The 11,113-nt window shown below is 48.8% G+C and overlaps 1 protein-coding gene across 2 annotated transcripts in view; it reads left to right on the plus strand.

The window, feature by feature from the left end:
- The first annotated feature begins 10,683 nt into the window (after positions 1 to 10,683).
- Vsig10 (V-set and immunoglobulin domain containing 10) overlaps positions 10,684 to 11,113 on the plus strand; it is a 31,990-nt gene continuing 31,560 nt past the window's right edge. For both annotated transcript variants that reach the window (XM_028765527.1, XM_028765528.1), the window contains exon 1: positions 10,684 to 10,777. In XM_028765527.1, coding sequence (XP_028621360.1) covers positions 10,717 to 10,777 — 61 coding nt within the window. In that variant the 5' untranslated portion in view covers positions 10,684 to 10,716. The remainder of the gene's footprint in view (positions 10,778 to 11,113) is intronic.

Below are 11,113 nucleotides of genomic sequence, written 5' to 3' on the forward strand. Positions count from 1 at the left end.
GGAGCCAGAGTGGGAGGGGACTAAAGCCATAGGAGGAGCCAGAGTGGAAGGGGACTAAAGCCATAGGAGGAGCCAGAGTAGGAGGGGGCTTGTACCCAGGAGGAGGCTAGTGGTTAAATTTTTGTCCGTTGCCTGTGTTTTGGGGTCCCATCGCAAACCAGTTAGGATTTGTTGGTGTGGAAACAGCATCTCTGGAGGAGGAGCACACAGATCCCGTCCTTCGCAGTACTCAGATCTGCTTGTCGAGGAGTGGACGTGGTCCTGAAAGCTGATCGTAAAACTCTCTAAAGGCTTTTAAGAGCTGCTGGGACAGAGAGGCTCCCTGATGTAGAAAAGGCTTTAGTCCTGCTAACGGTTTTAGTTCTGAGTCCCAAAAGAAGGTCCAGAGTGGTTAAAAGAGGGATGCTACAGAAAGATCAGCAGTTAAGAGTACCTCGGGGTGGGGTTCCATCCCCAGGGTTACAATAAAATTTAACAGATGGCAAAGACCCAGACCAAAAGTCAGGAGGTACTAACTGTGCAAACTTGTGTGAAACCTTAAAAGACAAAGTTAATATACGTTTTGCTTAATAATGTTTAAATGGAATTTGTACAGCTGGCTAGACCATGTACCAGGTACCATCGTTTCTGGAGAAGGATAAGGTAACCGTAACTCGTAACTCGCAGTTTGTTACATCTGACTCCTGCATAAGGAACAAGCACCCGGAAGCTTTGTGAAGGGAGTCAGTTAAAGTCACCACCTAACTGGCAATTTAAAAGAGAAACAGAATCCTACTGAGTCATTTTAATAGGATTGTCTAGGAAGGTTCTCAAAAACACTACTCGGATGTCCTGAATAACTTTCCAAAGCTGGGCGTCTGCCGACAGAGCACCTGGCAGTCTCCTTTAATCAGGGAACTCGGGTGGTTAGGGTGTGGACCCTGGAATTAGCTCTGGCTGAAAGGAACATTTGAAAGCCAGGGTAAAGGGCGTTGGCAACTAGCACACAGGTCACACCCGGGGCTTAGGCTCAAGCGTCTCCTGGTCACAGCATCTTCATATGTCAGTTGGAGAGACACTGAGGGCAGAGGAATTACTGTCTGCCTCTCTGTCGTTTGAGACGTTTAGGATATGGGTGCAGACTGTGCGACCCTGCACTCGGCAAGAGAATCCACTTCATCTTGTGAGACATGAGTGGTAATTTATCTTCTCTGTAGATGAGGAGACAGTCCTTTTTGGGTTTGACCAGAGACAGGAATCGCAGGCTCTGCAGGTCTTATTTTCCCACGCATCCTGGTGTGTCATGAGGGTAGCACGCAGTTTATTCTGGTGGGACTGTGTCCCATCCAAGAGAAAGGGTTCTACTTGGGTCTGGGGACATCCTGCCATGCAAGTACATTGTAAGTGTGGCCAGTTTTCCTCAGGCATTTAAAAAATTTATAACCCGTTTTTTCTGATATACTTAATTTTGAAATATTATCTTTTAATTAAAGAAGTTGACTTAAACCTGTTTTGAGTGACCTACCTCAGACTTAACTTTGACAGTGGCAACATAGACAGAAAGCTATGTAATGGCCAGGCAGTTGTGGCACACTCAGAGGCAGAGGATCCCTGTGAGTTTAAGGCCAGCCTGGTCTACAGAGGGAGTTCCAGGACAGCCAGGGCTAGACAGCAAGACCCAGTCTTTAATAACAAAAACAGATAAAAAGCAAATAAACAACTGTATAATGGGAAATATAAATTGGTTTCTCTTGTCTCTGTAAATGAATTACATTTGTACTCAGGATCACTACAAACATAGTTTGTATGTAGCACATTGAAGAATTTGTTCATTTATAACTTAAGATCATTAACTTTTTTTAAAGGTTAACTTTAATTTTTTTTTTTAGATTTTTATTTATTTACTTAATTATGTGAGTACACTGTTGCTTACTTCAGACACACCAAAGAGGCCATCAGATCCCATTACAAATGGTTGTGAGCCACCATGTGGTTGCTGGGAATTGAACTTAAGACCTCTGGAAGAGCAGCCAGTGCTCTTAACCATTGAGCCATCTCTCCAGTCCCATCATTAACTTTTATGTCTTGTTTTTTTTTTTTTTAATTTACAATAAGTTAGCAACTCTTATAACATTAGGATTTTATAAGATAGGATTTCTCTGTGTAGCCTTGGCTGTCCTAAAACTCACTCTGTAGATCAGGCTGGCTTCGAACTCAGAAATCTGCCTGCCTCTGCCTCCCAAGTGCTGGGATTAAAGGTGTGCACCACCACCACCCGGTGTATGGACTTTCAACTCTGTCCTTTCTTGGTTGGTATAGGTTTTAAGTTGGCAAGAATCAAAGGGTAGGAGTATTCTGAGAGCTAGACATTTGTAATTACACACACAGAGATACACATACACGCAAGCCTATATTCCCATTACTTTAGAGGCAGAGGCAGGAGGAATTCTGAGTTATAGGCCAGCCTGGTGTATAAAGCAAGTTTCAGACTACATAGAGAAACACTATCTTGGAGGCAGAGACAGGTGGATTTCTGAGTTCGAGGCCAGCCTGGTCTACAGAGTGAGTTCCAGGACAGCCAGGGCTATACAGAGAAACCCTGTAACCCTGTCTCAAAAAACAAACAAAAAAAAAAAAAAAAGAAAAGAAAAGAAAAAAGAAAAAAACTATCTAAAACAAACAGCAACTAGACATAAAGAAATCGATATGTAAAAATAACCAATAAACTAATCATAAAACTTCCTAAGGGGAGGTGTCAGGCCATAGCTGGGGCCTTTATTCAATATATATAATGGCTTTCTGGAGCCTTAACTCAATATATGTAACAGTGTTCTTCTTGATGTATAGGCAGGCCTCCTCTGCATTTTTAGTCTTTACCCTGCACACTCAGAAAACTTTGAGATATCATATTATTAGGGGCTATTGCACAGACCCGGCTGGGAGCTGTGACTGGATACTCTGGTGAAGGTCAGGTGACGTTACCTCTCTCCCCTTTTTTGGGGGAGAATATTGACATTTCACAAGCCCAGCTGCAATTAGTTTAATTAGCAGGCCTAGCTCAAGTTCTGAAGATGGCAAGTGCTCGGATCAGACGACACCTTACAATACCACCTTAAGAAAAGGAGGCCACACGGAATGACACGATGAATGAATAACTGTGGGACTTTGTAAGGGTATCTTGGTTCATAGATGGGCATGGGCCTGGGACCCCGAGACTCCAAGGGAGAAACGACAGGCGTTTGGCCACGTCCCCAGAACCCAGAGTCCTGACACGCAGTCTCATCTCCACAGACCTACATTGTTCAGTCATGTAGGCCATTACAGCCCCTCCCAAAGTGCACAGGTAGAGGGTGTGACTAGAGGCCTCAGGCCCTAGGGATTTACCTACTAATGAAGGCCAGAGGGCAGAGCAAATTAAGCATTCCTCCCCAGATCCTCCCCCTTTCTCCCTCCCTATTTAACTCAGGTCTGCCTTGAGTTTCGGGGCGGGGGTACTTCCAGATCCATCCACCATCCGCCATGACAATAAACCCTTTTGGAACCAAGGACTTTCTCGTGTCATTGGGGCCTGCCGCCGCCAAAGCCTCCAGCCTCTGGAACCTTAGACCTTCTCGTGTATGTGGGACCCACCAGTGTGGAAAGCCTCCGAGACTCCACCATTGCTGCAGCCTATTTTTCCAACAAATAATTATTTCTGTACATACTGTAAAACCATTAGGCCATGTAAGTTTCCAGGTAGACCTTAAAGAAAACCCAAAACAGCCTTTATAACTTATGTAGCATGTAGAGTTCCTTTCTTTAAATCATAATTGTTAGCATTCTAAGCTCCGCCCCACAGTTACCTGGCAACAGCCATGTCTGCTCCGCCCCACAGTTACCTGGCAATAGCCAGGTAGGCCTGACCCACTATAAAAGGGGCTGCTCGCCCCCCTCCTCGAACTCTTGCTACTCTCTTGCTCTCTTGTTCTTTCTCTGCTTCCCTTCCCCCCTCTCTCCCAATCCCCTTACTCCCCTCTTTCCCCATCCCTTTACCCCCTCTCTCCCCATCCCCTTACCAGCCTCTCTCCAAGTGCACATGGCCGGCTTCTTCTCCTCTTCTTCTCTCCCTCTCTCCCTTCCCCCCACCTCTCTGCCTTTCTCTGCCTCTACTACTCTCTTAACTTCCCCTCCCCATGCCCTCAATAAACTCTATTCTATGCTATACCTTCGTCGTGTGGCTGGTCCCTCAGGGAGAAGAGATGCTTCAGCACGGCCCACAGAGGTACTCCCTTCCCCTACACCTCACCACACCTCCATAGAACATATCTCCCCTCTCCTTATCTTTCCATAAACACAACAATAATAATTACTAGATTTATACGTACATCATCTAACAATTTAGGTGAGGAAGCCCTGTGGAAACTGTAATGTTGTGAATTAAGAGATTTTAGACGGCCGGGCAGTGGTGGTGCACGCCTTTAATCCCAGCACTTGGGAGGCAGAGGCAGGCAGATTTCTGAGTTTGAGGCCAGCTTGGTCTACAGAGTGAGTTCCAGGACAGCTAGGGCTACACAGAGAAAGAAACCTTGTCTCGAAAAACCAAAAAAAAAAAAAAAAAAAAAGATTTTAGACAAAGGGTCCCATTAATATTTTATCCTTTTCCGGTCTGAGCATCCTGTTAGCTGGTTTTCGTACAGACACCTTAGACTATGAGGTAAACAAGAGAAGCTTCTATTGGGAACGGCTTGCCACTTACCAGTTCTCAAGTGGACATAATGTCTTTTTCCCTGGGGTGTTTTGTTGTTTTCTTTCTCTGTCACAGAGTCGGGGAGTCACCCTGATCTAGGAAGGAGGCCTTGGAGGAAACTTTGAAAGAACGTGCTCGGGTCTGAAGTAGGCAGGCCAAATCCCGTTTCCGGAACGTGCTTTGCAGCGAAGTAAAATCACTTGTGACAACTTTTCAGTATTATCCACACCGAAAAGACACAGACGGAACACATCGGGATCTCCATAAAGCAGCTCGTGTATTCTGTAGACACAGACCACCGGAAGAGCCCAATGAGTACCTGATCAACAGAAATAAAAGCAAGAGTATGCGGGCTTCATGGGGCAGAAACAAAGCCAGACTGAAGGCTTAAGGTAAAGATGTCTCCCAAACAAAAATACCACCATATCTCTGAGGGGGGAACAGGCTCGGAGACGAAGTAGAAAGAGCGGGCGTTAGGACCCGGTTGTAAGTGGAAGCTGAGTGGAAGGGCCGAAGATGAGTTAAAATGAGCTTGGGCGGGCCTCGATCCAATTGGGACCAGCAGTGGCCAACATAGAAGAAATAATGTGGGCCGATTTGAGTGACTAACTGGATGAGTGTGACGGGTGTTAGCTTGCTAAGACAGAGCTTTTAGGGCCCATTTAGACAATTTGGTTTAAATTTGAAATGACAAGCAGGACTAGTGAGATGTCTTACCCTGCTGCCTGAGGCATTTCCCCGGGTTTAGGGAAAGAAGGAAGGGCTGGAGAGATTGGGTTAGCGGTTAAGAGCACTGACTTGACTGCTCTTCTAGAGGTCCTGAGTTCATTTCCCAGCAACCATTTGGTGGCTCACAACCATCTGTAATGGGATCTGATGTCCTCTTCTGGTGTGTCTGAAGACAGCGACAGTGTACTCACATATATAAAATAAATAAATCTTAAATAAAAAAGAAAGAATGAAAGAAAAAAGAAAAGGCAGAGAGGCTGACAAACTCAGCAGACTAAGAAAGCTTTACTGGAACAGCAAGGGGCCCCAACCTTTCCCTGGGATGATAGCTAAGTGTGTTTACAGAGATTGGGGGGAGGGGGGAGAGCTGTACATATACCAGAAAGTTAGAGCTCTTTTTTTTTTGTCTGTGTGTGATTTGACTGGGAACAGAGTGGGCTGTTTTTCAGACAGGACATATTGTTTCTGCAGGTGGTGCTGACCGGTCAGACTGGGGCCAAGCATCTCTTTATGGTTAGGGGCTACTGCCCAGAACAGCTCACTCCATTCCTAATGGCCGGAGGCTACTAAGCAATGCTAGGCAAGTGCTCTAAATGCTAGGCAAGTGCTCTAAGATTGAGTTTCAATCCCCAACCTACTTGTTCCTTCTGCCTCCACAAATTAAGACGCAGGTCAAGCTGCCGTGCCTCGTGCCTTGAGGGATTCCTAGTGAAATAGCAACCGCCTTGGCCACAGGTATATGCAAATAGGTGAAATCTATTTAAAGGACAGGAGAGAGAACCAAAGTTCCCCCTAGGTCTGCTCCCAGCAGGTCTCTTGGTTGCTAATGCTCTCCCCCCACCCCCACCCCCTTGGAGTTATATCCTTCAGACAAAGAGGAAATTTTCCAGCCTCGGGGTGGCTCAGAATGGTGGTGAATGTTAGTTTATTATCTCCAAAAACCTGCTTGGCTGCTCTCACCTGTTAGGGTACCTGGCTCATTCACCTCCCATCAGCCTCTGGGGTCAGCCTCCAAAAAGCAGGCGGCCATCTTCCTGTTTCCTCTGAGAGAGGCAATTTCACTTTCTGGGAGCGTGGATCTTCTTTCCAAATCCCATGGGTCTTGGAGCCACAGATAGACCTTCGCCATCCTCGTCTCTGCTCCAGAGAGGCTGGGCTCCGGTTATGACCAAGCTCGGCTGTTTTCTACCTCACCCCACGAGCCTCTCTTCTTGGATGTTTGCCTTATTTGTTTCTCTGCAATCCAGGCAGGGGTGGCAGAAGCAGCGCCTGTTTCCACCCAGGCTGGTCCCCACTGGACTTCCCCCAAAGCCTCAGGGGACACCTCTAGGTTGTTACTAAGACTCTCTCAGAGTCACCTCTAGGGACAAGAGGTGGAGTGGGGCAGAAATAATTGGCACAAAGGTGACTTGCCTGAGTTGTCAAAGACTCAGACTGAAGACGCAACCCCCATGAAGCAGCCAGAATCTTAGGCAATTCTTCCTACCCGATTCCCCCACCCACCCACGGCACCTCCAGCTAGGGGAATGGTTTCAGTGGCAGAGCACCTGCCCAACATGCAAGAATCCCTGGCCTCCATCCCCAGCGAACACAAGAAGCAATCAGAAACAATGTGACAGTCTGAGATCTGGCCTCAAACTGTGACTCTTTAACTTCTCCTATAATGGGAGTCTCTCCGAATTCTTTGGAAAGTAAGAAAGAAGACACTCACCCCTCTCGTAGCAAAGACCTAGATAACCAAACGCATGAGAGTGCCTTGGAGCTACACACATCTCCAACAGGCAGACAGGGAAACGGCTGCTAATAACAAAAATGGGGACGGTTTGCTTCTTTTTCACACTCCTGACCCGAGACAACAGCCCAGAGGCCTTTTTCCCCCCCTCCCAGCCGGACCGCCTATAGCTGCTTGTGTTTCTGGGAAACCTTTCCTGGGGAGATGGAACAACACACCTCTACTCACCCTAGATACGGAACCCACGACAGACCAAAGTCCAGATACCAATGAAGTCCAATTTGGTGAACCAATGAGTTTTATTGGCATTACTTGACGGAATATGGCTGAGGGGTTACTTACAGGACTGAAAATGACTCAGACAGCTGTGTCACTAAAGCCCACCTGTACTGGCTGGTTTTGTGTGTCACCTTGATACAAGCTGGAGTTACCACAGAGAAAGGAGACTCCCTTGAGGAAATGCCTCCATAAGATCCAGCTGTAGGGCATTTTCTCAACTAGTGATCAAGGAGGGAGGGCCCATTGTGGGTGGGGCCATCCCTGGGCTGGTAGTCCTGGGTTCTATAAGAAAGCAAGCTGAGCAAGCCATGGGGAAGCAAGCCAGTAAGTAGCATCCCTCCATGGCCTCTGCATCAGCTCCTGCCTCCAGGTTCCTGCCCTGTGTGAGTTCCAGTCCTGACTTCCTTTGGTGATGAACAGCAATGTGGAAGTGTAAGCTGAATAAACCCCTTTCCTCCCCAACTTGTTCTTGGTCATGATGTTTTGTGTAGGAATAGAAACCCTGACAAGAATACCACCCCAGCATGGGTGGCAGCTCAGAAAGCTAGGAACCTGAAACACACTGCACACCCTGCAGGTAGCTCAACGGACTGGAGAGTGCCCTTTTCCAGGTACCTTAGTTGGTCTAAACCTCTTCCAGACATCTTAGAAGTCTCTGCTTCTTCCAGCTACCGGTTCTGGCCTCAAGAGTCTTCTTTATTAGCTCAGTTTGAGTTTTCTTTTTGCAGTTTCAATTTCCTTCACTAGGGGGCCGAGTGAATCTGCTCATTTTCAGGGACTTCCTGAAGCTGTTTTGAATTGTTTTACCTTCGTGCTTAAAGAACTTCCTTTAAGCATGGAATGTTTCAATCTTGGAGAAAACTGTTACACAACTGTCAGATGTGTTCAAGGAGGGTCCAGAACAGGTTTACCTGACTCTGTGGGCCTATTTGCTCCCCTTTCTTTGTCTAAGCTAATCACCCCAAAATTAGGGGTGGAAGGGAGGCTTGCCCTTCCCAAGGAGTTAAGACTTCAGAGTCACTGAACACCACCACTGGCCTCTGGTCTCTGCTCTGTGAAGACTCTCTGTTTACTTTGCTCTGTTTCTTCCGGGTTATTTTTTTTTCGGCCTTCTGTGAGATTTTTCCCCCTGCCTTATAATTCATTGATTGGTGGAAAAAAACAAACCAGACAAGATTAGCTATGTGTAGCAGCCTAGGCAGATATGTACCAGCCCTATAGCTCACACTTAAATAAAAAAAATCTTATGCCTATGTTTACTTACACACATGGGAAGGTGTCCTGGGAGACCAGAAGAATATGCTGGAGTCCCTGGAGCTAGAGCTAGGCTGCCTACCATGGGGGCTGGCATCAAACTCACGGTGTCTGCCAGACCAGTGAGCACTGTTAGTAACCAAGTTATATTTCCAGCCCCTCACAGTCTGTATTTGATTGTGGCATTTAGGGTCCTGGCTCCAATAAGAGATTTCTATGACAATGCTCAGTTCTGTCCATCAAAACTTAAATCAGCACCCCCCCATACCCAGGGGTCCCATTGATGCCTCTACTTTACCATGGGAAACCCCATTTGTTCAGCCAGTCTTCCTGGCAATTCCCAGGGCATCTGTGACTCTGAGAACTGGACACCAGGCCACGGTGTTTCCAAACAGAGGGCTCTTTCCTCTGTGTGGTGCTCAAACATACAGACCTCTGTCCCCCTGGCCTTAGTGATACTGAAAAAAGTGACAACATTGGAACATGGTTATGGACCTGGGGTCAGATAAGCAAAATCTAGTCCTGGGTTTACTGACAACCAACTCTTCTTGGAGAGCAACCCCAGGGAACCCAGCCCAGTAGAAAGGGACTGAATGGTGTCTCAGGTCCAAGGGTTGCAGGAACTCTGTGGTTGAGTCAGCAAGCTCCCCAGGCCTGTTCTGTGAAATTCCCTTCTCTGGGCACCATAAAGGTTCCAGAACATTCCAGAGTCTTAGCCAAAACATTGATGGGCAATGCTTCCATGATCCCCTTGTTGACTTAAGACCAGAAAGTTTGTCTGGAGCGCAATTAACTTAGCCACGGTGGCATGCTGTGCCCCTGTGATCCCAACGTGGAAAAGCTGAGGCAGGAGGATTGCCTCAAGGTAGAACAGAGTCCAGTGGTGTGTCAAACTACCGTGCACATTCATTTATTTAATATATACTAGATGGCAACTAGGTGTGTGGCCCTAACGACCAACAGGAGGCAGGAGTCATCCCCGGATAAACTCCCTTGTGTTCATCGATTCAAAGGCCGTTCTCTTTAGGAAGCCTTACCTTGGGACAGTGAGGTTTTCGGTGATTTTTATTCTTTTTAGCATTTTCTCCATATTTTACTTTGATTGGTTTTACAGTGCTGGAGATGGAACCCAGGGCCGGGCGCAGGCGCTACACCACTGTCCTCTTCAGCCCTCCCAATATTTTTATAATCTCACAGAAAGACTAGAAGAGCGTGAGCCGAGGGACACCCACCGTCCAGAGCCCACAGCGAAGATTCCACGGTGATGACTACATCTTTGTTTTGAACACGAAGTTTCTCTCTGAGCTGTTTCAAGGGCAGATCCTCCCGAGGGCCCAGCAGTGGCAGTGTCCATCAGGACGCAGAATAGGGATGCCAGAAAGCTGAGCCCGGAAATGTGGCGCTCCGGGACTCTGCCAGGATGGGGGCTGGGGGAGGCCAAGAGGGTCAGGCGTGGGAGCACCTGAAAAACGAAACTCGCTCTTCCCGTGTGGTCTCGACCCAAGTTCATTCGAGAACCCGAGTCTCGTGGTTGCTTTTGGCCGGACGGTCGCAGGATCATCTTTCCCTGGGCTCTGAGCGATGGCGGCGCTGTGGCCCGCCCCTGCACCCGAGAACCCAGATGACAAGCGCGATAGAGCCGCAGGGCTGGGACGGCGCCCGGAGCCCCGCAGCCCGCGCTCAGTGCACAGGCCTGGGAGCGCATCCCGCACTGGCGGGCCAGCGCTCGGGGCTGCCTCCTCCCTGGCCCCGCGGGACTGGGATCGTCGCACAAGGCCCTCCTCCCGGTCAAGGTGGAGGAAGTTGCCGGAGAGGAGAGGCGGGAGGGGGCCAGCGCCTGTTGTTTTCCGCCAGCCGGGCGGGCTGGGCGCAGGGGCGGGGCGCGAGCCCCAGAGGCGATCGTCGGGGCTCGGCCGGAGCATCCTAGCTGGGGAGCCCCTCACCGAGGGCCGGCGAGCCCCCAAGAGCCCCGGACACCCTGAACTCCGCGCTTCCCCAGGAGTAGATCTTGGGAGCGATGGCTGGACTGAGCGTCCTGCTGTGCCTCGGGGCGCTGCTGGCCCGCCAGGGCTCCGCAGGTAAAGGACTTGCCACCCCCAACCCGGGGACCCTAAAACCCCAGCTATAAACTTGCAGCAGGGTCCACCGAGGGACACGTGGAGGGCAAAAGGGAATCCCCCCCCCCCTTTTCCTTGCTAACTCTGTGTTCTGGCTTTGCCCGCGGCTCCGGCGCACCCCGCTGTAAGCTCCCATTTGTGTCTGTCTCCCCGCCTCCCCCAGATTGACCCGGCCTTACACCTGTAAATTGTGGCGTTGCTTCCCTTCGCCCTCCCTGAGGGAGTCTACCTGTGTAGACCTGTGCATTCCAAGCCGCGCCTTCTTCCTCTTCCATTCTTTTTCTCTTTTCCTCTTAC

Source organism: Grammomys surdaster, unplaced genomic scaffold, assembly GCF_004785775.1.
Source record: "Grammomys surdaster isolate TR1022 unplaced genomic scaffold, NIH_TR_1.0 164, whole genome shotgun sequence".
Lineage (NCBI taxonomy): Eukaryota > Metazoa > Chordata > Mammalia > Rodentia > Muridae > Grammomys > Grammomys surdaster.